Source organism: Squalius cephalus (genome assembly GCF_949319135.1).
Source record: "Squalius cephalus genome assembly, chromosome: 20".
Classification (NCBI taxonomy): Eukaryota; Metazoa; Chordata; class Actinopteri; order Cypriniformes; family Leuciscidae; genus Squalius; species Squalius cephalus.
Genome location: NC_137141.1, coordinates 11407922 through 11433645, shown reverse-complemented (window position 1 = coordinate 11433645; position 25724 = coordinate 11407922). Strand labels below are relative to the sequence as shown.

General features: G+C 37.3%; 3 protein-coding genes across 3 annotated transcripts; 2 read left to right on the top strand and 1 right to left on the bottom strand.

The window, feature by feature from the left end:
• Positions 1-1509: 1509 nt before the first annotated feature.
• psmc1a (proteasome 26S subunit, ATPase 1a) lies at positions 1510-9936 on the bottom strand. The gene is made up of 11 exons (XM_079853993.1): positions 9689-9936; positions 8988-9041; positions 8742-8838; positions 8512-8636; positions 6523-6708; positions 6202-6330; positions 4181-4277; positions 3909-4098; positions 2826-2977; positions 2481-2635; positions 1510-1746 (listed from the first exon to the last, which is right to left on the bottom strand). The coding sequence occupies exons 1-11, from the start codon at positions 9689-9691 to the stop codon at positions 1612-1614; spliced, it is 1323 nt and encodes a 440-aa protein (XP_079710119.1). The 5' UTR covers positions 9692-9936; the 3' UTR covers positions 1510-1611.
• A 54-nt stretch (positions 9937-9990) lies between these two features.
• Positions 9991-20773, top strand: LOC307148427 (uncharacterized protein). Its single transcript, XM_079853971.1, has 10 exons — positions 9991-10195; positions 10710-10858; positions 10944-11060; positions 11177-11329; positions 11694-11774; positions 12505-12683; positions 16883-17088; positions 18971-19206; positions 19306-19481; positions 19648-20773. The coding sequence occupies exons 1-10, from the start codon at positions 9997-9999 to the stop codon at positions 20477-20479; spliced, it is 2328 nt and encodes a 775-aa protein (XP_079710097.1). The 5' UTR covers positions 9991-9996; the 3' UTR covers positions 20480-20773.
• A 716-nt stretch (positions 20774-21489) lies between these two features.
• Positions 21490-23905, top strand: nkl.2 (NK-lysin tandem duplicate 2). Its single transcript, XM_079854006.1, has 5 exons — positions 21490-22961; positions 23136-23200; positions 23359-23457; positions 23539-23696; positions 23777-23905. Exons 1-5 carry the CDS (start codon positions 22916-22918, stop codon positions 23799-23801), a joined length of 393 nt encoding a protein of 130 aa, XP_079710132.1. The 5' UTR covers positions 21490-22915; the 3' UTR covers positions 23802-23905.
• The last annotated feature ends 1819 nt before the right edge of the window (positions 23906-25724 follow it).

Below are 25724 nucleotides of genomic sequence, written 5' to 3'. Positions count from 1 at the left end.
CCGTTGTCATCTCCTCCTGTGTTTGTGTCCAGTCCTTCTCACGTCTTGCATCCTCATGTTTTATTTTCTTTTTTAAATTATGTGATAGTTCTGCTACACTATGGTATATTTGATATATAAGGTGGAGACCAAATTTGGTGATATTGAAGACCTAAGTGTTTTGAATGTCCAACTATGAAACTATTATAAAACTTTGAAACAAACCAAAAAGTGTGATTTTCTACATACAAACAACACTTAACCATAATGAGATAAATGCTCATTGAAGCTATTTGATTTTATTGTTGCAATTGCTACCTTATATACTTGCTATGTAAAGTGTAATGTTTTATTTAGCCTATTTACTTTCACAGTGTGTGCAGAACACTAATCCTGTAAGAGGGTACCAAAGAATTACACGTCAAACAGTGTGGTGCTAAAATATAATGGTTATATTAATGGATTTATAATGGATTGTTTATGAACATAGAGCCTGCTAAAACAATGCGTGCATGCTTCATTAAATAATCTCTTTTTACTGGGTTTCTACCACTTTTCACCAATGACTTTTTCAGTGGATGTGCATTTTCAAAAATATTAGCTGGGACAGATTGCAATTTATATGTGAGGTACCAGTAATGTATTGTGTACGAAAATGGACAATATGACCAAAAATATTTGAATGGGCACAATGGTTAAAAGAGCAATATCTTGCCAGTGAAATGTTTTACAGTAGAGCAATGGAGAAAAGTAGAAAAGTATACATTCACTATAAAATATGTCCATGAGTTTTCCATGATTTTCCCTGGCCTGAAAATCCTACTTTAAAGCTCTTATGGTTTTCCATGACTGTGGGAACCCTTTGTTTCAGTGTAAAGGTGCGGTCACATTAGCGACATTTTGGTATAGTGATCTCACGTCACTATACCTCACGCACTTCTCACACAGAAGTCGCTTTCAAAATGGGTTAAATGCAGATGACAAATTCCGAGAATGGGTTACCATATTTGGCCTTCACATGTCACTTTCACTTTTTCACTTTAAAGAGAGAAAGAGGAAGAGGTTATCATGAAACACAGTGCCATCAGGCCACAATAAAGAGTGTCAAAACAACAGTTTGAATTTTGTTACAAAACTGACAATTTGAAACCTCAGACTTTGTTTCATATCAAAATGAACAAAGCATCAAGCTTTTTTGCAAGTATTGAATGGCATATATGCTATATAATGAATAGTGGAATTTTGTTCACGCATCAACTGAAAACATCATTGATTAAAAGATCTCAGTCGATTAAATATATATATATCGATATTGTCAACCTAGCCTTAGCCCAACACAGCTGACATGTTTACCTGTATCAGCTTATGAAATGGAAATAGACACGGCCAGCGCTAATTAAACGTCACCATTTCGGTCAGTGATTGCGGCCCTCCAAAACTTATTTTCGCTCATCCCAAAACCCCAATCCCTAGCCAATGACAGCTGGATCACTGGAACTAATCATGAGACAGAATTCAGTAAAGCCTTAGTGAACTGAAATATTTAATTGGCATTGAGTACAACTGAACAACAGATGGTTACATCAGGAATAAGTCTTAATATAAAAATGTGTAAGACTGGATAACGACATCTTAAAGGTAGAGGCCCTCCGGTGTCCCCTCCTGCTTCTTGTACAGGACGTTCTCTTTAGACTTCTTGAAGTCTTCATTAGTAACTTTCATTCTCCGTTCCCTCAGAGCCATTAGCCCTGCCTCTGTGCAAATGGCCTGGAAAAAAACACATTAATTCACTATTAAGTACAATGGAGTGCATAAACAAATTAGTTCACAATCAGTGGTGGTCTTTGTTCAAGTTGTAGTTCAGGCCTAAACTAAAATGTGTAAATCAGTCGGACAAGGTGAAATCAACTACATCATCTTGTTTTGCAAGACATCCCCTGTGTCTGAATATGCCTAATTCAACTATATAGTAGGTGACAAACTGTGTGTAAAACAAGTATTATGAACATCATGAAACATTATGAATCCAATGGACACTGTATGCATTTGAGCGCTGTTGAACGGATTCTTAAACACCTCACCTCTGATTGGCCATTGTGTTGACGCGCTCAACATATAGGTTTCTGATTGGCCACTGTGTTGAAGTGCTCGGTGAAGAGCATCATACAGTAAATGTCATTGTTGATAATTGTAGCCAATCACAGACATATGTTGAGCACGTCAACACAATGGCCAAATCAGAGGTGTTTAAGAATCTGTTCAACAGTGCTCAAAATGCTAGAGGGAAATGCTGGTATCGTCACATTTTTAAAAGTTCAGTTTTTGTCTAGTAGTCACTTTCATACTACACACTAAAACGTCCTTTTTAACGGTTGCAAAGCAAGTTTCAAACCAAATGTAGTACCTACTGTACAGTATGTGGTTTCGGATGCAGCGATTGTTTTTGCATGTAATCGAATTGCAAAAGACTTTTATTTAATTAAAAAAGCCTTTGACGCTACCTTGATGTCAGCGCCGGAGAGGTCTTCTTTAGCCAGGATGAGTTCATCCAAAGTCACGTCGTCTGCTACGGTCATCCTGCTGGTGTGGATCTGAAAGATTCTGCGCTTGGTCTTCTCATCCGGCAGCGGGAACTCAATCTTACGATCAATTCTACCTGTGGAATCACACAAAGGGAACACCTACGTTTAGTCTGCAAAGTAATGCACTATATGTAATGTAGTTATGTGAATGAAACAGATGAAAATCTCCACACTGAAGTTTGACATTAGATGTTCGTCTCTGGCCGGTGAGTCCACTTTGATTTAATGATCATGTGAAACCCACACCAGAACTGACTCATTCACCTGGTCTAATGAGAGCTGGGTCAAGTGTCTCTATCCTATTAGTAGCCATGATGACTTTGACGTCTCCGCGGGAGTCAAATCCATCCAGTTGGTTTAGCAGCTCCAACATTGTTCTCTGGATCTCCCGCTCTCCTCCGGAATTTGAGTCATACCTGCAGTGCAGAGGAACAACAGCGAACATCAGTGTTCATACAGTCTAATCTGCACCTGATACACACACACACGTGGTCGCACATGAGTTTTCAATTCAATAGTATATTCTATAACATAGCATAGATGTTTTCAGTGTCAGTTGCAAAATCCACCAACATCCTTGTCAAAGAATAATACAAATTTTGTTTTTCATTTTATTGTGAATTATGAGTGAATATTGTCAAATATAATAAAATGTACCGACATTTAAAAGTTTGTTCAATATAATATATTGACTCTATATAATAATACTCTATATAATACTCTATAATAATTTACTCTTATTTGTTATCATTAAATTGTATTATATACACAACTGTTCAAAAGTTTGGTGTCATTAATTGTTCTTTGAAAGAAATTAATACTTTTATTCAAGAAGGATCCATTAAATAATAAAAGTGACAGTAAAGACATGTATAATTTAATATAAATAAAAATATTTTTTTATCATTTACAAGTCTTACAAAATTAATATTAAAATCTGTTATTTTGAACTTTCTATTCATCAAAGAATCCTGAAAAAATGCATCATGAAACCATTATTAAGAAGTGTTAAAAAGTATTAAGCAGCACAATTGTTTTCAACACTGATAATAAATTATTGAGCAGCAAATCATCATATTATAATGATTTCTGAAGGATCATGTGACACTGAAGACTGGAGTAATGATGCTGAAAATTCAGCTTTGCATCACAGGAATAAATTACATTTAAAACATATATTCAAATAAAGAACAGCTATTTAAATTTGTAATAATATTTTATAAAATTATAAAATTTTTGATCAAATAAATGCAGCCTCGGCGAGCGTAAGAGACTTAATTGAAAAAAACCATTAAAAACCTTACCAACCCCAAACTTAAACGTGATCTTCAAAATCCCCAGACTCACCTCTTTGTGCCTATGGCGTCGATCTCGTCTATGAAAACGATTGACGGAGCGTGTTCCTCAGCCACTCTGAAGAGCTCTCGCACAAGTTTGGGACCATCGCCAAGGTATTTCTGAATAAGCTCTGAGCCCACCACCCTCAGGAAGGTGGCAGACGTCTGGTTCGCCACTGCTTTTGCCAGAAGAGTCTTGCCTGCACACCCAGAGTATGTAATATCAACACAGAAAACCGTCACATGAATGCGATATTGGGTGTTGAGACCCATCAGACTGACCTGTTCCCGGTGCACCGTACAGAATAACTCCTTTAGGTGGCTTTATTCCCATCTCTTCATAATACTCTGGATGTGTGAGGGGAAGCTCCACAGACTCCTATAAAAAGTCAAACATGCCTTGGAATTATGATTATTTTCTGCTAGTGTTCTTGAGCATGATTCATCAGTGTATGTTATTCCTTTATAAGGAAGAAAAAAATATTTAAAAAAACAGACATTTAGTCAAAATATTCACTCTCTGCTTCTGAAATGTTCTGCTGACATAACCAAGTTCATGTGGGCAGAGAAAAATTGGCTAAAAAACAAACTAACATAATATTGCACCCTTATATGCCCTCTTATTTTTTGATCCAATCAAAAGATAAAAAATACTTTTTGCCGTTTTAGACACTTTGAAATGAAACGAAAAGCCACTTTTTAGCCACTTTAAAAAGAAAAGCTAATAAGAAATTTAGAAAAAGTGTCAGCTTGGCTTGATGCTTCTTGTTTAACCTTAAAGGGATAGTTCACTTTGAAATTAAATTTTGGTATGTTTTAGCTTACCTCAAGTGCATCCAAGATGTAGGTGTCTTTTTTTCCGCAGTAGTTTCAATTTTGATAGTCAGTCATATAATGCAGGTCTGTGGTCACTGTCTCAAAGAGCATGCACAGAGAAGTCCAAATTAAACAATTCCCCATCGTAAGTACACATTGATGGCCTAAGACACGAAACGAGCGGTTTGTGTGAGAAAACGAACAGTATTTATATTGTTTTTTAACTCTTGTACACAGCCACGTCCAAGTGATCTGAGGGCGCTCGCGCATCCTGGTGTGTGACGTGTGCGCAGACTGGTGCATATATATATATACACTAGAATAGTGTAGTAGCATAGAATAGTGCCTTGCCTATGGCATTCGTTCCAATGAACAGCCGTAGCCAAGGCGACCTCTAGTGTATATATCTATGCACCAGACTGCGCACACGTCACACACCAGGAAGCGCCCGCGCCCTCAGATCACTTGGACGTGGTTGTGTTATAAGAGGTAAAAACGATATAAATACTGTTCGTTTTCTCACACAAACCGCTCGTTTCGTGTCTTAGGCCATCAATGTGTACTTACGATGGGGAATTGTTTAATTTGGACGATGGGGAATTGTTTTAATTTGGAGTCTGTGCATGCTCTTTGAGACAGTGACCACAGACCTGCATTATATGACTGACAGACAAGAACGGTTTGACCTAAAAATATCAAAATTGAAACTACTGCGGAAACAAAGACACCTACATCTTGGATGCCCTTCAGGTAAGCTAAAACATACCAAAATTTCAAAGTGAACTATCCCTTTAAAGTCCACATGTTTCTCCTAATAAAAAATTACCTGCGACAGAATCCTTAAATATTAGAATTAATATAAATATTTAGGAATATATTTAGATTCTCAGTAAATTTTTAAAAGTCATGTTAAAAAGATACATAAAACGATCAAGGCCAATCTTATTCGTTTTAAGATGGTAAGAAATTGCTTAAAATATTTGATCATGCTTTGTTGCTTTTTTAAAAATGTAAAGATACTTTTCACATATCCCTAGCGGATTGACAATTTGATCTATTTTAGACTATAATTAGACAAACAGAAATCTCTTTATAACCGGACCAAGAACATTTTGGATAGGAAGCAAATAAGGTATAATCATCGTTATATCTTAAGTAAATATAAGATTTGCTCAGACTGCCTTCTCCGTGAAAGGTGCAACATTTTTACATTTTCTTCTTGTTTATTTAAAATCTGCTGCAAGCTTTAGTATTTTTAAGAGAGCTGCCATAACTTGGTTAGTTCAGCAATAAACCTGTACTCATATTTAGTTTTTTCAAGGTTTACTATAGTTTATGAAGGCCCTTGTATGGACGAGTGTTGCAAGTTAGCCTTCACTTTAAGCACTATGATACTAGCATTGGGTGGCTGCTGTTTCAGTTTTATCAATGTACATTGTCTCAAATAAACCATAAATAAATAATCAGTTTTAAGTCTGATCTATTACCTTGATCTCTTGAATCTGATTGTCCAGACCTCCGATGTCTGCGTACGTCTCCTGTGGGGCCTTTTCTACTTTCATTACAGTCACCAGAGGGTCCGTGTCATCCATCAGCACCCCGATTACTGCATGAACCTGCAAACATTTGATATCACTCAAATTTCATTACGGAACTACTACAATTAATTAATAACAACAATATGGCATAATAAATATTTGGGTAATAAAATTTATATCTGTAGTCAAATAAAACTCTTGAGGTAATATTTTTGTCTTTTTATCTTCCAGTTTCTTAAGTCCTGAGAGATTTGAAAGACGTTTACTAACCTTGTGGTTCAGTAACACAGAGCAGCCGGGCTCAAGAAGGTCTTTATCTACAAATGACAGAATACTGACATAATGTTCAGAGCCCACTGAAGTCGACACAATGGCATGATTATCATCAATGATCTCCTCCAGAGTTCCCACTGACATGGGTGTCCCTCGGAGATCATCCACTTTAGATCTCTCCTCCTATAAAACAAAACATTATGTCAAGGGCTTGACATTTATCTTGATTTGTGTTAGTTCACCCAAAGTTGAAAATTCTGCCATCAATTAATCCCTCTCATGTTGTTCCAAATCAATAATAAATGAGGGCGTTCATTAATGAAATCTGACAGTTTTCTGTTCCTCTATTGACCCAAAACTCTGACGCTTCAAAATGTTAATAAAGAGATCGCAGAATAAATCCACATGGATTGAGTGGTTTAATCCAAGTCTTCTGAAGAGACATGATGAACCAATGAGGTTTGTTCTCGCACGTCAAGCAAGCACAGCTTCTGTTTGTTCGCTGATCAATGTTTATATGTGAATAAAAGCCTAAATTCAATTGTTCATTATATAAAGTGATTGTGTCTCTTCAGAAGATTTGAAATAAACTGCTTGATTGATATGGATTTATTTTTAGGACTTTTTTCTTTAATCAAGTTTTGGGTGAATAGACTTTCAACGGAGGGACAGAAATCTCACTTATTTCACTAAAGCTACACTGTGTGATTTTTACCCCCATCTAGCGGTGAAATTGTATATGACTACCCAGTGAAAATTAGTTTCTGTTCCTCTCAATTCCGAGAGCGTTTTAACTCCTACGGTGGCCGTATTATTCCAAGATTAACATGGCTTCCAGTTATCACTTCGTCCATGACAATAATAAACAATATGTCTAAAATGAATAAAACTACAGGACAGATGTCAGGAGGTAAACGTCACCCTTGGAATCGGCTATCCCAGCATAATCAGATTAGGCTAACGTTACAATGTGTACAAAGTAAAAGCAATTAAAAATAACTAAAATTTACAGTGTCCTTTTTTTATATAGCTTAAAAAATTGCACCTTTAAAACTATTCATTACCTGTGATCCGTCGCAGCACAGATTTATGTTACAAGGTAAACAATACTTTTTCACCATTGACGCGAGGATGAAGTTATACTAGAGGTCGTTCTGGCGTTATGCACAACCATGCTATGGTTAGACAAGCAACTATAAAACTTCGAATTTACACAAATGAATTACAACAGGCTGAATTACCTGTCGAGAAGAAAGCAGGCAACCTCGGCGTCCGTTTTAAAATCTTTTCTCCTCATGAGCTCTTTCCATCTGGGAAAAGTTACTCCAATATTGATTATGGTCTTGCTGATTTGTCTGTCGCGTTGATGTTTTAATTCTCTCTTTCAAATGCGAGTACACACACACACACACACCCCACACTATCTTTCAAATCTGCCGGCACTCGCGAGCTCGCGAGTAATCTCCCCCTCGCATTCGTCTCTGTGTCACTGAGTGAAAAACGCAAAAGGCGAAGCTTGAATTTACAGGCATGTCCCTCTTTGGCTAATGTAGTTTCAAGATGGAGGGGCAACATGGCGACCGGCATACGAACCCCTCACCCGTATGTACTTTCAATGGCAGATTATAAACTTAAGAGAATACTTTATTACTTGAAAGAAGTAAATATACATTAATGAGCACATATATTTTTGAAAGAACTAAGTGTTTTTTGCTAAGAATCAACTAAGAAAGTTACACAGTGTAGCTTTAAAAATATCTTCTTTTGTGTTCAGCAGAAGAAAGAAATTCATACAGGTATGAGGGTGAGTAAATGATGACAGAATTTTTATTGTTGAGTGAACTATCCCTTTAAGATCTCCCATTAAATATTTTTATTCTACTTTGTAATGCCAATTTGGGCCAAATTTTGATTCTTAAAAAAAAAAAAAAAAAAAAAAAGGTTATATATATATATATAAGAGACACAATAATAGGCGTGTTGCACCTCCTGTTTCTCCTCCAAAGGTTTCATCTGCTCCTGGTTTCTGATGAACTCCTCCTCCATCAGCAGATAGTCTTTAATTCTCTCTTGTTTGAGGAGTTTCAGTCTGCACTGTGTGTGTGGAGTGACTGAGGAAAAAAATGACAGTGACATCTCAAGATTTAATGGATAAATACTATTCATGTATGAGCCTCTCATCAGGTTTGGTCAAGGTATAATGATGTTTATTTTACCCAAAGGCAGTTTGCTAGCAGCATCTGGTCCCTTCACTTTCTTCTTCCTTTTCCCAACTCTTGTAGGAATGGGAGGCTCGTATTTCTTTTTCTTATCCTAAAATTCAATGCATAATCAGCAGGAAATTGGTTTGATGATCAAATCAAATTCTTACATTACACAAATACGAATCTCTTCAGACTCTTTTCATGTCACTTTTTTAACCACTTAATAGTAGTGAGAGTATTTGTGAAATAAATTCTCACCTTGTCATCTTTCTTCCCTCCACCAGGTCCTTGTCCTCCACTCTGACTTTGACCCTGTGAAAGTAAACATTCATTTAATTTATGTCTATCATCTACAATGAGTTCATTTATTTGATTTTGCTAATATATATATATATATATATATATATATATATATATATATATATATATTACATGTATGTATGCATGTATGTACATACATACATACACACACATATATATATATATATATATATATATATATATATATATATATATATATATATATATATATATACACACATATACATATACATATATACACACAAATATACATAAAAATATACACACACATACATACATACATACATACATACATACATACATAACGTTACACATATTAGGCTGAAATGTATATGTAGCTGGTGCATTTATCCAATCTTGCCTTAATACCAGTACCAATGTGTAATTATATGTGAATATAATAACAATAACGAGCTGACGTTATTAATCATTCATTTGTTCTCTTTTTATATAATACATTGATTACAAGCTAACACTAAAAGCTAACTTCCCCGCTTTACTGTCTATCACGCACTACAAAATTGAGACAAAGACTCAACAGTTCTAAATATGCATGATTCATTTCTAGACCAGAAATACATATATTTTAAAGATAAAATAAACCATTTAAAAAAGAAAAGGGAAATATGCTGTCTCACCATTGTCGTTTGATGCCTGTTTCTCTGTGTCTTCTTCTGCACTGGTAGATCAAGCCAATAGTGCCCTCTTCGCCACCTTCTGGAGAGGAGGGCACAGTGACCGAGGTCCGCGGTACTTGTTCGTGATGTCACATATGGGAGCGAATTAGTTCATATTGTTTCTAATTATTTAACTAGTTTGTTATTAAGTTGATAAAGTTCTATTATCAACGATTTTACACTATAAGAGAGCTAGACCAGAAATTATCGCGAGAGTACACTGTTTGCAACCAAGCTCAATGGTTAGGGTCTCGCGAGACTTTCACAGTATGAAGGTTACCATCCTTGGTGGTTACCATCTTGCTGCGATCCCTCTCACTAATGTATTTGTGAACCAGAATAAAATAATGGGAAGCGTTGGAACCTTTGAGTGTCTTGAAGATTTCAATACATGTCTTCAACAGTATGAGGAGGACACGAACACAAAATTTATCGTTTTGAAGAGCGATCGTGCATTTGGGAAAAGTGGTAGGCTATGTTTTAAAAGCGATGTCATCTCAAGTTTTATGTGTTAATGATCTTTGATATGTTGATCAGAGTTGCCGCCAACTCTAGATATATTTGGCTCGTAACTTGTCCTGCACATTTAGTGCTTTTCTAAACGATTGGGTTAAAACAGGCAAACCCCCTTTAGACATACATTGAATCAATAACATGGACCATATTGACATATGAATGGTTCTGTATTTCTGCAAAAATCACCTAGAAACAAATAAGAAAACACTAGCAACGCCCTAGCAACCCCCCAAACCTTATTGCAACATATAGCAATGAACTAATAACTAGGACTGCAACTATAAACTATCTTGATAATTGATATTTGTTGAATATTTGCTTTGGGTCATCAGTTATCTTGTCCATAAATGCTCTATCAACCACTCAGAACATCTCAGCAACCTCCTTGGATTGCCCTAGCAATCACTATCCATAAATTAATACAGCTCCACCCAAATTTCTTCTTTATGTTTTATTCCCAATGTAGATCTGACAGTGGAAAAACAGCTGCAGTGGGAAGTGAAGATTGTTCCGTTCAATGGCGTGCCTTTTAAGATTATTGGGAAAAAGACATACGTATGTCACCAAGGAAGAGACAAGCACGCCAAAGCCAAACAAAGACGTCAGGAGAGTAAAGTACGAGCTTCTCGCACTAATGTCTGATCATTTTTTTTGACTGACCTTATGACATTCATGCTCTATGTCTTATCTTCTGTTTCAGGTAGAAGGTCATGAATATTCATGCCTGAAAACAAGACGCTTAATGCAAACAACTAAAAAAATGGGTTGTCCTGCGACCATAAATGTGATTCATATTGTGAGGTTCCCCGAGTACAAGGTAAAACACTTAAAGGGTTAGTTCACCCAAAATGAAAATTAACCCATAATTTGCTCACCCTAAAGCCATCCTAGGTTTATGGCTTTCTTCTTTCTTGTTTGTGTGTGTGTTGCCAGATAACTGAAGATAACCCTTACCAGAAACGAGAAAAGTCATCAGCTGTTAGAGAAGCGCTAAGACTAGATCCAAAGCGTGTGCGAACAGAAGAAATGTTTGCAGCCAGTTTCCCAGATATTAAGGAGCATCAAAACCACCCCATCGATGGAAAGGTTTGTGCCTTAGTATTGATCTCAAGTCAGGACAGATTTACTTGGCCGTTGATTATTCAATTGTCCCAATTAGTTTTGCTCTCTTTAACAAAAATTAAATGATTTTTGCTCTCTTTAACAAAAATGTTTCAAATAATACAGTATTGTTCAGAAGTTTGGGGTCAGTCATTGTTTTTTATACTTTTATTCAGCAAGGACGCAAAGATCTACTGTCACATTAGATCTCTCACCACTAGAGAGCGTCATTTCAACCCTGCATTACTTCTCCTTTGTTAAATGGTTGTAACACTCTCACTTGTGTTGAATGGTAGTGTATGCAGTGAAAACGATGGCTAATTTCATTTTGTTCTGCTTGAACTTGCAGGAATCAAAAAACATTTGGAACATCATAAAAAAGGTCAAAGCAGGAAACAGGAAGTCCAGTGTGGACCATCATAATCTACAGGTAAAGACTGTCACAAGATTGAGGTGCTGTTACAAATAAACTGTGAAGGCAAAGTCAACATGAAACCACATTCAAAACCAGTTTTGCTTCTGTAATATGATGTATTTCCAAGTAAAACATAATGCACAAAAAATGTAGGGTGGGATCTGAGTTTATCCCCCAGGAACTGGAATGGTGACGCGTCGTTGTACCAGAGGTGGAGAAGCTTGAGTAATGTTTTGCATGAAGGCCCTTGATTTCACCACTAGAGAGCGTCATTTCAACCCTGCATTACTTCTCCTTTGTTAAATGGTTGTAACACTCTCACTTGTGTTGAATTACTCTTAATTGTCAACCCTATTTAATGCCCTGTACTCATCATACAACTTTGGGCTGTCCCAGACGGTGGTCCAACGTCATACAGCGAGAGAGGTTCAAAGATGGCCATTGTCACGGGCTTGCCACCAAAGACAGGCTGCGATAATTCTCTGACCGAATCAGACATTTAGCAGCATCAAGGACGCCCACACCAGAGACCCGAGCTCGATCCCTAGCTGGATCATAACAGATATATTTAGAACATTTAGACATTTTTGTTCTTTGAAATTACATGCATGACTGACTCATTCACAATAAAGCAACTAGTCAATTTGATTTCATGTTGACACTGATCATGTTTTATGTTGCAGGAATGATTTTATTACATTCAATACTGATTCAAAGAGATTAATTGAGAGGTTATATGTTGTAGGCCTTGGTAAACGCATGGAAGGAAGAGGGCTGTGCCATTGAGTACAGACCCTCTCAGGAGGAGGAGGATGGTACCGTGGTGAAGATGTTGCTGTGCTTGCAGACGCCATGGCAGAGGAGGCTTATGTTACTGTATGGACAGCATATGTGCTTCCTAGATGAAACCTATCGAGCGGGCAGGTGTGTTGCTGCATTTAAGAAAGGGATAATGTAGAGCCTGAAGGGGTTGTATTCGCTATAACAACCGCCTCGCTCTACATTATCCCGCTTATTACATGGTTACCTACCAAATAAATCAATAATTTGACACAAAATATTGATTTAAAAAGGAGTTTATTGATTTAAAAATTATTGTATTGCTTCCGCTAAAGAAATAGTCTGTTCCGTCTCTACGGTTAGAATCCTGCGTCCATAGCAACGCTCTGTTTTTCATGGCAACGGTGTGTTATACTTATCAGCGGTCTGTTATCAAGAAATAACAGACCTCATTCTACATTAGAATTCAACCAAGCCATGTAATAATGTCATTTAATATGTACTAGTGCTGGGGTTTTCAAACTGGGGTCCGGGACTGGCTTGCTTAGTATTCAGCAATATTATCAATTTGACTGTACTGGCACTATCCTATCGGTTGAGAGCTGAACTGAACTGGATGATGCCGTCACTGTTTTCTGCAGAGCTGCTTTATAGCTGAATTGAACTCATTTCATAATTGATGAACTTTACACACTTATTGTATGAGTATATGCCGAAAGGAATATTCGGAGGACATATTAACATACGTAGCGTAATGTCTAAAACGGAACAGTTGGAACATCTACTGTTGGGATCAAATCTACATTACCTGTGTCTTTCTGAGACTTGGATTACAGCTACAACTCCTGTATCGGCATTTATGATTCCTGGATATAAAGTTTACAAACGGGACAGAGGAAAGGGAAAAGGGGGCGGGGTCTTGATTTACGTAAAAGACAGTATTGACAGTCACCAAATAGACATTCCAGATCTAACTATAGAGTGTGTTGGGGTTACAATTAAACTATCGCCCCAAATGTCATTTATTGTACTTTGTGTATATAGACCACCAAATGCAACAAGCGATTTTTATACTGGTTTAACAAAAATTCTTAAAACATATCAACGAAAGGAAATATTGCTCATGGGCGACCTCAACCTAAATTGGCTTGATAAAGGCAAGAGGAAACACCTAAAAGACATTGCAAACTCAATACAAATGACAATGCAAATTCAAAAATTTCAAGAATTTTTCAGAAATTTCAGAATTCAAAAAGCCTACTAGAATAACAAAAACGTCTCAAACTTTGATAGATTTAATATTCACAAATAAACCAGACAGGGTAGTTAAAACATACAATCTAATAACTGGACTGTCTGATCATAATCTTGTTTTAATAGCCAGGAAACTAAATAAATCAAGATACATAAATAAAGAACAATCAAATAAACAATGCAAAATTGCTCATATTCCTAAAAGAAATCAAGAGCTCCTTAAAAATGATTTAAATGAAATTGACTGGGCCTCCAAAATTGATAGAGAAAGCTGTGTACATACATGCAACAATATTATAACTGCTATAAAGAATAAAATTGATAAATATACACAGCTCAAACATAGAAAATCAAATAAAAAGAGGCTCCCGTGGTTTAATGAATCCCTTTGGGACACAATGAAACAGAGAGATAAAGCTCTCAAGGTTTCTCTTAAAACTAAACTAACCACTGATCATTACATTTATAAATCTCTGAGAAATAAAGTTACCATGCTGCTTCGAAAAGCAAAAGCAAATTTTTTTTTGAACTTAATTAAAGAGGCAAAAGGTAATTGTAAAAATCTGTGGAGGAGCATGGATAAATTATTGGGAAGGGAAAAAATATATCAGGAGCATTTACAGCTCAAAATGAATGGAATAGTTCAAAATGAGGGCTCTATTCTGGCTAAACATTACAATGATTATTTCTTGGATTCTGTGTTAGACCTGGCGGAGACTTTCTCTGAAGTAAACTGCTGCCGAGATGATCAGGGGGATGGCAATGCGTCTTATTATAGGTTGCAGAGTATAGATGAAGATAACATTTTTTAAATAATAGCAAATTTAAAAAATAGTAAAGCAAAGGATATATTTGGACTTGATACATCCTTTTTAAAAGAACATAAAATTACTCTAACTCCTGTATTAACAATAGCTGTGAATCAATCTATAAATGAAAATAATTTTCCTTTGGCATTGAAAAAAGCAGTAGTCAAGCCGATTTTCAAGTCAGGAGACAAGCTCTGTGTGTCAAACTATCGACCTATTAGTATCCTACCAGCCATCTCTAAGATCTTTGAGAAGGTGGTGGCAGAGCAGCTAGTGGAGCATCTCGACCACACTGATGTATTACATCCCTGCCAGTTTGGGTTTAGGAAAAGATACTCCACAGAGTCTGCGTGCTGCTACTTACTAGAAGACATCAAATCCAGTCTTGATGGTGGAGGTATGGTAGGGGCGGTCTTTCTGGACTTTAGAAAGGCCTTCGATACAGTTAACCACCAGCTTCTCATCAGCAAACTATCTGATTTTTCTCTTGACACAAACACAATAGCATGGATTCAATCTTACCTTAATGACAGACAACAATGTGTTGCGGTCAACAATACAAAATCATCCTTAAGACCTTGCAGCATGGGAGTGCCACAAGGTTCCATTCTGGGCCCCCTGCTGTTTACACTATACATAAATGACCTGCCAACTGTGTGTAAGAGTAAAATTATTATGTATGCTGATGATACGGTGCTATATGCACATGGCAAAACTGCGGAAGAAGTCGCTCAAAAACTGACCAAAGAGATGAGGAAAGTTTCTTTGTGGCTGAAAAAATCATGCCTCACCTTAAATCTAGACAAGACTGTTTCAATGTTTTTTACAAATCGTTATAAAATACAAAATTGCCCTAAGATTTTAATTGATGGACAAATCATTTCAAATTCGGAGCAGGTAAAATATTTAGGTGTCATATTGGAACCAAATTTAGGCTTTAAAAAGCACATAAAAAAGTTATCAAATACAATCAAATTTAATATGGCACAGTTCAGATACATTCGAAATTCCCTTACAATTGAGGCCTCAGGAGCCTATTTTTCTTAGCTTTGAAAATCTGATAATCCACACAAATTTGTGTTTGATGTATAAAATTCTTCATGACACCGCTGCTCCTCCACTAAAAGAGTTTATATCTTTGGGCTCTGAAACAACAGCTCGAGCCACTAGATCTACAGTGCGAGGCGAATGCAGGATACCTAAACGCAGGACAGCATTTGGAAACTCTGCCTTTTCTTGTGTGGCCGCTCGTCAGTGGAATATGTTGCCCACAGAGTTGATAAGAAACACCAACTTTTATACGTTCTCACGCCTGGCAAAGGAATGGCTCTTGTCAAATCAAATTTGCACCCACATGTGACCGGATGTATGTATGTATGTGTGTCTGTGTGTGTGTGCGTAAGTGTGTGTTCGGAGGTCTATAAGAGTAGACCATAGTAAATGAAAGGTGTGAATAAGAAGACTTGATTTTTTTATTATTGGTCAATGTAAATCTTAGTATACATGTATGTATGATATATTTTATTATAACATCAGCCTGCCCAGGGACTGCGGGTGGAAATTAGCTCTTGAGCTAAAACCTGGTACTATGCATCTCTCCCTTTGAGGTTAATGTTTATTGTACGCTGTCCCTGTTTCTCTAAATAAATAAATAAAATAAATAAAATAAATTGAACCAAACTGAATCAACACTGAACTGACTCGAGCTGAATAATAACACTGCAGTCTTTTTTAGGGCAGCTTTACTGCAGAATTGAATTAGATCATTATTGTCCTGTTTATCACTGTAAAGCTGCTTTGAAACAATCTTTATTGCATAAAGCGATATAATTAAATGTGACGTGACTTGATTTGACCCCCATAGGGCCACAAGGGAGTGCTAGGGGGGCCCTTGGAAAAGTTCAGATAAATGCAGTGTAAAAAAAATATAAAAAATAAAGAAATAATAAAAAAATATTAAAAGTTGAATAAACTACAAAATCTTGAATTAAATGACCAAATAAATAAAAACATTTTCTATTTCTATTTAATATAACTATAAAAATAAACAAATTTTTTAAAAAATGCAATGTAAAGTAATTGACACATGTATAATATTAATGTATTATTTAGGTTTTTATTCTTGAAAATATATAACTGCCTTTTAAACTTTAGGATGTGGGTGCCTCTCTTCACTATAATCAGATTTGAGGGTCTGTGGGATCAAAAAGATTGAAAACCTCTGTACGTAGTGCACAAAAATAAAAACCTCAAAATGGTTTACCTGTCTTTGCTTCACAGAAATTCACTGCCGCTCTTCTTTCTGTGGGTGAGGACAAATGTCAGCTACGCTGCGGTTGGAGTGTTTGTAACTCAGGCAGAGACTAAAGAAGTCCTTGTAGAAGCCTTGAAGGTGTTTCAGAAGTGGAATTCAGACTGGAAACCATCACACTTCATGGCGGGCTTCTGTGAGACGGAAATCGGTGCTCTGGAGGAGGTGTTTAAAGGTTCTTTTGGCTACTTTTTCTGCTATTTCAGCATGTTAAGAACGTTTCATAATACTGTAAACAATGTTCTAATCGGGAACATTAAAGGTGATCTATTATGCAAAATTCACTTTTACTAGTGCAAAATGCCCGTGCAAAATCAGTTTTTTAATGTGTGTTTTTAGTAATTGTTGGTTTGGTGTGTTTGAGTGCTAATTGTTACAATTACACAGCAAAAGTTCAGTGACATTTTTATTTGTGCATGGTAGAAAGCACACAGTGAACTCACAAAGTGAATTGATACTTTGCACGTGACGTCAGTTGTACTGGCTGGCGGGCAAGAACGTCATTCTCTAGCAACGAAAACCAGTAAACTAATCAAGGATCTTGCCAGGACGTTGCCAGTTTCAATATACAAAAGTTGGTGTTTTGAAGTGTACACGACATGCCAGATAGTTGTTGTGCGATTGGATGCACTAACCGCGTTTGTTGCCCGCCAGATATCACGTGACTGCAAAGTATCAATAGGCAACTACAAATGATGCCCGTGAAAGAGACTGTGAACGCATTGAATAGGATATGTTTAGTTGGTGAATAGCATAGGCTACTATTACACAGTAGCGATAACGTTAAGCGCACCAGAATGAAATATAATATTCAGAAGTAAACAGCATAGCTGACTTACAGATTCAGTTAACATCCACAAATGAATAAGCGCGTCGATTCAGGGAGCAGTGCAAAGTGCCCGTGCAAAATCAGTTTTTGTGAGGTGATCGCCGTCAAAAAAGTTCAGGAGATATTTCTTAGCGACGGCTGATTTCAACAGTTTCAATATGATAAAAAATAACTTTTATATTGATTCAATGGATTAATTGCATTTTGAAAAAAAAGTGTCATGAATGTATTGCATTTTTTGGGGAAAATAATCTGTTTTTATAATAAATCTTTGAAAATCAAAATCTGGATTTAAATTTTTTCTGTTATTATAACCTAAAGATGCTATGTGAAAGTTTGAAACAGAAAATGGTGGTTTTCATCTTGCCACTTTTTTTGGTAAAGAAAACACATTTTCAATGTGTTTAATTTTTCAAATTAATCAAAATGGATTTATCACGTTTTGGAACCAAAACGAACCACATCCTCCCTGGGATGTGCACGCTCAGAAAACCATATATCAGAAGTTTAGACTTGATATGGCTTTAAAATGCATGCGAATTATAAACTTCTTTGGCAGAGTATCCGAAGCTTGAGCTGTAAAGGATTCGCCCTCTTCTGGGAAGCAGCAGCTCATTTGCATTTAAAGATACATGCATGAAACAGCATGTTTTTTTGCTTCAAATCAAAAATGGCCATTTACAATATGGTATAATAAATGATATGTGGGGTATTTTGAGCTGAAACTTCTCAGACACATTCTGGAGACACCAAAGTCTTATATTACATCTTGTAAAACGGGGCATAATATGGCCCCTTTAATTAGACATGTCATAATTTCTGTCTTGATGCTCATGATTAGGTAATTTTGACTATAATATTGCTGTTAGTAGATTAGATGTTAGTAGGAGAGAGATATCAAATGTCTTCTCAGCTTTTGGACCACCTTAGATGCGGTTCCATTTTCAGTTTAACATTTAGCTTTTGGTGGTCAGGTGAAGTTAGTAAACCGGTTAGTATTATTCCTGTGTGTCAAATGAGTAATAGGAGCAAGAGTAATTTAATATTGTATATATTTCAGTTCTTGATTTTAGAAATACTAAAAGCTAAAAAACTCAATTTCAGGGTGGCCTTTAAAGGCCATAACATCTGAATGTTAAATTACTGTTTTGAGTTACAAGCCGTATGAGAAGATAGATGCTACAAATGTGTAGGATCTGACGAATGAACAACATCTTTGTCATTATAGGTTCTAAAGTGCTCCTCTGTGATTTTCACAGAGAAAAGGCATGGATGGAGTGGACAGGAAAAAAGGAAAATGATGTGACATGTCAGGAAAAGGTTCTTAATCTTCTACAGGCTATTGCAGATTCTCAGACGAACGAGGACTTTGAGAACAGCACTGTTACCCTTCAGCAACATCCGGACTGGCAGTCAAATGAAAAACTGAGAAGGTTTTTCAGCAAATGGCTGTGTCATGCAGAGGTGAGTATATTACTTCTGTGAAAGTTCTATTAATAATCAGTAAAGATGACGGTGTGAAACCTAGTGACGCATATTATGCTCTTCTGTTTCCTGAACTAGAGATGGGTAAAATTGTTCAGAAATGAAAACCTGAATGTGGCCGTCTTCACAAATAAAGGTGTTGAAAGACAAAAAGAAGTGCTGAAGCATTCCTACCTTAAAGGTCACAGAAACTGCAGCCTGAGCGAAACACTAATAGTCATTATGAGAGACTTCCTGCCGAGATCCTATCAAAAGTAAGAACTGGTTGTTGTGGAAAGTCAACCGGCGCCTGTTATATTTTACCTTAACCCACAAATAAGACATTTCTTAAGACTTAGACATGTTTTTGTGACATTCATCCAATGATTTGGAAACTAAACATGAATTTGTCTGACTAAAAATCTCTTTTTCCATATGCAGATACATTGAATTGAATATCAAATGCTCAAGTGGCTCACGCAAATACAGTGGAAATGTGCCTTGTTTTCTAAGAGACAGACCAAGAATAATGGCTCAACACATCATGAAAAGGCACCAAGAGTCGCTGCTCTTCAACGCAAGAGACATAACGTCTGCTGGGGAGAACGTCTTCCGTGTTCAGAGTCAGACTTCACAGGAAGAACATCTGGTGAACTTTGGAAAAGGCGATGAGATGCCTTCATGTACATGCATGGACTGGAGGAGACATCTTCTCCCATGCCAGCATTTCTGTGCTGTTTTTACCTTAGTTCCTGGATGGAGTTGGGAGAATCTGAGCGCTGCGTACAGTAAGAACCCTCTCTTCACGTTTGACGAGGTTTGCCTTGGACACTCTAGGACAATTCCTCTGACTCTTCAAGGTGAAGAGCTTCTGAAGAAGAATCAGGAGAACGATAATAGTCCAGAGGGAGGCGGCTGCATTTCCAGTCCAGAGAGAAGTCCGTCGTCTCCTGCTGCTCCCTCAGAGACCACCCTGATCACCCCTAGTGTTAAAGCAGAAAAAAGGGAGAAATGCGGGACCTTGCTAAAGGAGATATCTGATTTGACGTGCCACATACAGGATGGGACATTTCTAGATTCAGTAACTGATCGCCTTACAAATCTTTTAGAAGATTTGAGGCGACACATTCCCCATGATGACATCCTTGACCTTTCCTACACACCACCATCCAAGAAAATGTGTTCGTCAGCACCCGCTGAGCCACTTAACACAATCCCAGAAAGATGCCCTGTATCTGGAATAGTCGGTGATGCGGGCAACCTCCACAAGTGACTTTTAAGGTGTTGCTTCTCGTGTGCATCGGGATTTGTGTTTGTAAAAATTTTTGCCATTAAAATTGTACATTTTGTAGTATGTGTGGTATTTTGAACTGTAGTCTCTCTTGTTCTTGAGATATAGATGTAGCTTCACGGTCTGGGTTGGTAACTGAAAGGTTGTAGGTGTAAACCCTGCATGTGGTTCTGGATCATTGTTTCTGTGCGGTCCTGACAAAACCAGCCTGCTAAACGGCCATCTTGAGCATTTTTTATTCAGCAGAAGACAGAAGTAGAATGTGGCAAGCAGGACAAGGCCGAGAGCCGTGAGAACGTAGCGAGGCTGGTTGCATGAGTGCTAATAATGAGCTTCCCTGAACTTTGTTACATAGAAGTTATGTTTGATATATACACTCACCTAAAGGATTATTAGGAACACCTGTTCAATTTCTCATTAATGCAATTATCTAATCAACCAATCACATGGCAGTTGCTTCAATGCATTTAGGGGTGTGGTCCTGGTCAAGACAATCTCCTGAACTCCAAACTGAATGTCAGAATGGGAAAGAAAGGTGATTTAAGCAATTTTGAGCGTGGCATGGTTGTTGGTGCCAGACGGGCCGGTCTGAGTATTTCACAATCTGCTCAGTTACTGGGATTTTCACGCACAACCATTTCTAGGGTTTACAAAGAATGGTGTGAAAAGGGAAAAACATCCAGTATGCAGCAGTCCTGTCGGCCAAAATGCCTTGTTGATGCTAGAGGTCAGAGGAGAATGGGCCGACTGATTCAAGCTGATAGAAGAGCAACTTTGACTGAAATAACCACTCGTTACAACCGAGGTATGCAGCAAAGCATTAGTGAAGCCACAACACGCACAACCTTGAGGCGGATGGGCTACAACAGCAGAAGACCCCACCGGGTACCACTCATCTCCACTACAAATAGGAAAAAGAGGCTACAATTTGCACGAGCTCACCAAAATTGGACAGTTGAAGACTGGGAAAATGTTGCCTGGTCTGATGAGTCTCGATTTCTGTTGAGACATTCAGATGGTAGAGTCAGAATTTGGCGTAAACAGAATGAGAACATGGATCCATCATGCCTTGTTACCACTGTGCAGGCTGGTGGTGGTGGTGGTGTAATGGTGTGGGGGATGTTTTCTTGGCACACTTTAGGCCCCTTAGTGCCAATTGGGCATCGTTTAAATGCCACGGCCTACCTGAGCATTGTTTCTGACCATGTCCATCCCTTTATGACCACCATGTACCCATCCTCTGATGGCTACTTCCAGCAGGATAATGCACCATGTCACAAAGCTCGAATCATTTCAAATTGGTTTCTTGAACATGACAATGAGTTCACTGTACTAAAATGGCCCCCACAGTCACCAGATCTCAACCCAATAGAGCATCTTTGGGATGTGGTGGAACGGGAGCTTCGTGCCCTGGATGTGCATCCCACAAATCTCCATCAACTGCAAGATGCTATCCTATCAATATGGGCCAACATTTCTAAAGAATGCTTTCAGCACCTTGTTGAATCAATGCCACATAGAATTAAAGCAGCACTCAGTAGCTTCGGGATTTCTTCGCTGTATTCTCGCTTTTTGCTCGCAGGTTTTTCTCTAGAGCTCCCCCCACAGCTTCGGAATAGATATTTGACAACACTGTGGTAAAAACTCGTTGGTGATTCTCAGACACCAGAGGCTATAGATCAACGACATCAAAGCAGATGGGACATTCTTTAAAACGTCTTCTTCATTCGGGTTCGGACAGCGTGAGTGAGCGCAATAATGACAGCATTTTAGCAGATTTCTTTTGGCCGTAAAGCAATTGTTTACATCGCGAGACCTGATATCACGCGAGACTTCCTGACGCGGCGGCCGGCGGCCCGCCGGCTCAAAGTTGCAAGTGCGTATTTTCCGCTCACGGGCACCAGGGGGGTGCGAAACGACCACCATTCAACCCGAAATAAGTAATATAACCATTCCAATGACTCCGAAGCTGTTCAGTTAAGGTAAAAAAAGTTACTTAGTTCACCTTTAAGGCAGTTCTGAAGGCGAAAGGGGGTCAAACACAGTATTAGTATGGTGTTCCTAATAATCCTTTAGGTGAGTGTACATTTTATTTGATATGGCTTGTGCAGTCAAAGTTGGTTTGCCAACGCTTAATTAGTAACACTGCAACTTTTCACAAAGAATGCCAAAAACCTTATAAACAACAAAGATAGAGTATAGAGTAATATTGGCATTTGACCAGAATATTACTCACAATTCCCCTTGATTCTTTTTTCTTTTTTAACATTACCTACACATCCGTGGTTTGTGGTTGGAAAGAAACGCTCACTTGTGGTTGATGAAGAGCTCTATAAGAGCTTCTCCACGGGCTTCTGAGGAACACTGAGGTTCAGATTCTGAAAGCTGCTTCTTGAGGCTGGTTAAAGATTATCTGCTATGATGCTCAGGAACGTCTTTCTTGTCAGCTTGCTCATATATGCAGGTAAACTCATCACAATCTCAGCTCTAAAATTACTTGTATTTTGAATATCTGATGGCATTACTGCTTGTATGTTAATGGACATGGCCTGAAGACACAAGAACTAACAATATAATAGACGTGCATGAAGAGCCATTTGCTTTAACATGGCATTAATTATTGTTCATTTATTTTTAGTCTGCGCAGCAAACTGGGAGATTCGTGAAGAGGGCTCTGCTGAGGAAGAGCTTGAAGCAATCATTGTAAGCTTCTGATGGCAATAGTTTGTTAAACGAGTGTATACTTAAAAAAAAATAATGACCTTATGTCTCCTTGAGGCAGTGGAGAGAGATTTGGAGATTGAGTTCTGCTATATTCTTATCTGCTTTATTATCAGTTTCCTATTTTGATGTGTTTTTAGGCTGAGAGCTTGGCAGAACAACAGGCTTCTCCTGTGTGCTCGATATGTAAATACATCATGAAGAAGGTGAAAACAAGAATCTCCTCTAATGCAACTCCGGTGAGTATCATGATTACTGTCACAGTATTAACTGTATGTCCCTTTCACAACAGCTTTTACTAATGACATAATTTCCCTCAGGATGAAATCAAAAACAAGCTGAACAGCACCTGTGACAAAGCCGGGCTACTGAAATCTAAGTGCAAGAAATTTGTTGCGAAGCATCTGAGCACTTTGATTGATGAGCTGATGACTGATGACGGGCCAAAAACCATCTGTGTCAAAGTTCATGCCTGCAAGTAAGTGGCACAGTAATATGGTAATACATAACATAAATGTGGAGATTTTGAATAACGTTTTTTGTTTTTGTTTGTTCTAGGCCAAAACCACCACCCATAAAGTAGTTCATTATTTCTCATGATCCTGCTTTTAACAATTTCTGAATTAGTGTGAAAGCATTAAATCCTTTACAATGAAATCAAAATAAAATTATATGAATAAAACGATCAATTATCTGTGTTTTCTTTCATTTCGGTTGAATCCAAATATTCTCTAATAAGCAAAATTTTTACAATACATCATTAATAAAATTAAACAGAATAAAAGGCTTTGTGAGGATATTCAAAAAAAATATATAACAATTTACCAGATCTGTTTAGAGTCTATTGCATTGTTTGTCAGAGAGGTGCTCCAATGAATGCTCTATAAGAATGCAATGCTTGTAGTAGAAGAGCATTGCAATGAAATGGCTCAGTCAAAAAGTATATATACATTTACAAAAGTCAACTGCTTCTTGCAGAATATATATTTGTTCAGTCTGCTGTGACTATGACAGGTATGCATGAGCTTTTTATGGAGCTGCAGTTTAATGAAGTGTTCTTGTGGCTAACCAACAGACTCCTACCAAAAGTAGGACAAGTTCCTATCATTGTCTCACACTATCACGCCATTTAAAGTGCCATGCCCGATTAGATGATGGTATTTCTGAATGATGACTTACATTGTGTGACTACACAAGTGCACTTCTTTATGAGTGGTCTTTTCATGCTTTTAAGGGCCCCTCTAAAAATCAGCCAGTGATAAAGCATAATGTAATATTTGATGTTTAGATGTAGCTTGCAATAAAAAAGTTTGGGGTCAATAATATATAATTAATATTATTTAGCAAGGACGCATTAAATTGATCACAAGTGACAGTAAAGACATTTTTACTGTTACAAAAGATTTCTATTTCAAATAAATGCTGTTCTTTTGAACTTTCTATTCATCAAAGAATCCTGAGAAAAATACTGAACATGTGCATTAGAGAAAAAAAGAGTTAATTATACTTTAAAGATTTGAGTGTAGTCCAAATAGACTTTTCTGTCTGTACAAGTCAAGTATACTTAAATTAAATTTTAACCCTCTATGGGACATCATCATTTATAAATGGCACAAAGAAAATTGCATGTAAAATACAATAATAATATTCAACCCCAAAAAAATGTATTTTAGTATAATCATATGACATCCCCTTCAGCCAATAAAATTAAAATCTATGTGCAATGGGTTTGACATTTTTGGCAACAAGTAGGTGAAGGAGACATTGGGCCTTTACAAATACCCACACTTCTTTGCACTTGACCACTTGTCTACTTACCTGACGTATTTCCTGTATCTTGCCCAAGTGTTCAAGTATGTGTGAAAATTGCAAGTGTGCGTAGAACTGTTGATTACCCGATGGGCCACAATTGTAGTGTTGCAAAAATGCAAAACTATATGTTTAGTGTGCATTAGGGCACTGCACTTTGGTATTTTTTAGACATGGGACAGTCTGGCGCATGCACGCGCTCTCAAGTGGCAAGTGTGGGTATTTGGAAAGGTCCATAAGCACATGTTAGGTCACATGCTGTCAAGGCTTCATTGTGAGTTCATTTTAGACTAGGAAATGCATATAAATCACTTTTTAATGAACATTTTGTAATATCAATAACTGAAAGGCCAAAAAATCTGTGTGTCATGCATAAATGACAAAGTCATTTTAGGGGATACATATTTTCTGTGTATCTGCACTATTGTTCTGTACTGGCATGCAATATAATAGCCTTTTTGCGTGTGTTTTACGTTAATGTTAGTATGTTTTATAGAAGACAGAGAGGAAAAGCTGAACCTTTTCCAGAAAGTATTGATGATACCCTTACAAAAATTAACAACAACAAAACAAAAAAACATGGTTGTTGTAGTTTTTGCTACACTAACCATAGTTTAACCATGGTTTTTGTTGTAAACTGTGCTTATCCACCAAAAAAACATGGTACACTTTTACTATAATAAAACCACGGTTTGCC

What these genes read in the sequence shown, in the direction of transcription:
- psmc1a (XM_079853993.1), bottom strand. An exon ending in TGCTAGCAAACTGCCTTTGG is followed by an intron (nt 8,637 to 8,741) that starts GTAAAATAAACA and finishes TTTTTTCCTCAG; the next exon opens with TCACTCCACACACACAGTGC. An exon ending in TCTCCGGCGCTGACATCAAG is followed by an intron (nt 1,747 to 2,480) that starts GTAGCGTCAAAG and finishes GTTTTTTTCCAG; the next exon opens with GCCATTTGCACAGAGGCAGG.
- LOC307148427 (XM_079853971.1), top strand. Translation starts at nt 9,997, where the DNA reads ATGAAGGTTACCATCCTTGGTGGTTACCATCTTGCTGCGATCCCTCTC. An exon ending in AATGGCTGTGTCATGCAGAG is followed by an intron (nt 19,207 to 19,305) that starts GTGAGTATATTA and finishes TTCCTGAACTAG; the next exon opens with AGATGGGTAAAATTGTTCAG. An exon ending in CTGCCGAGATCCTATCAAAA is followed by an intron (nt 19,482 to 19,647) that starts GTAAGAACTGGT and finishes TTCCATATGCAG; the next exon opens with ATACATTGAATTGAATATCA.
- nkl.2 (XM_079854006.1), top strand. Translation starts at nt 22,916, where the DNA reads ATGATGCTCAGGAACGTCTTTCTTGTCAGCTTGCTCATATATGCAG. An exon ending in CAGCTTGCTCATATATGCAG is followed by an intron (nt 22,962 to 23,135) that starts GTAAACTCATCA and finishes ATTTATTTTTAG; the next exon opens with TCTGCGCAGCAAACTGGGAG. An exon ending in GTCAAAGTTCATGCCTGCAA is followed by an intron (nt 23,697 to 23,776) that starts GTAAGTGGCACA and finishes TGTTTGTTCTAG; the next exon opens with GCCAAAACCACCACCCATAA.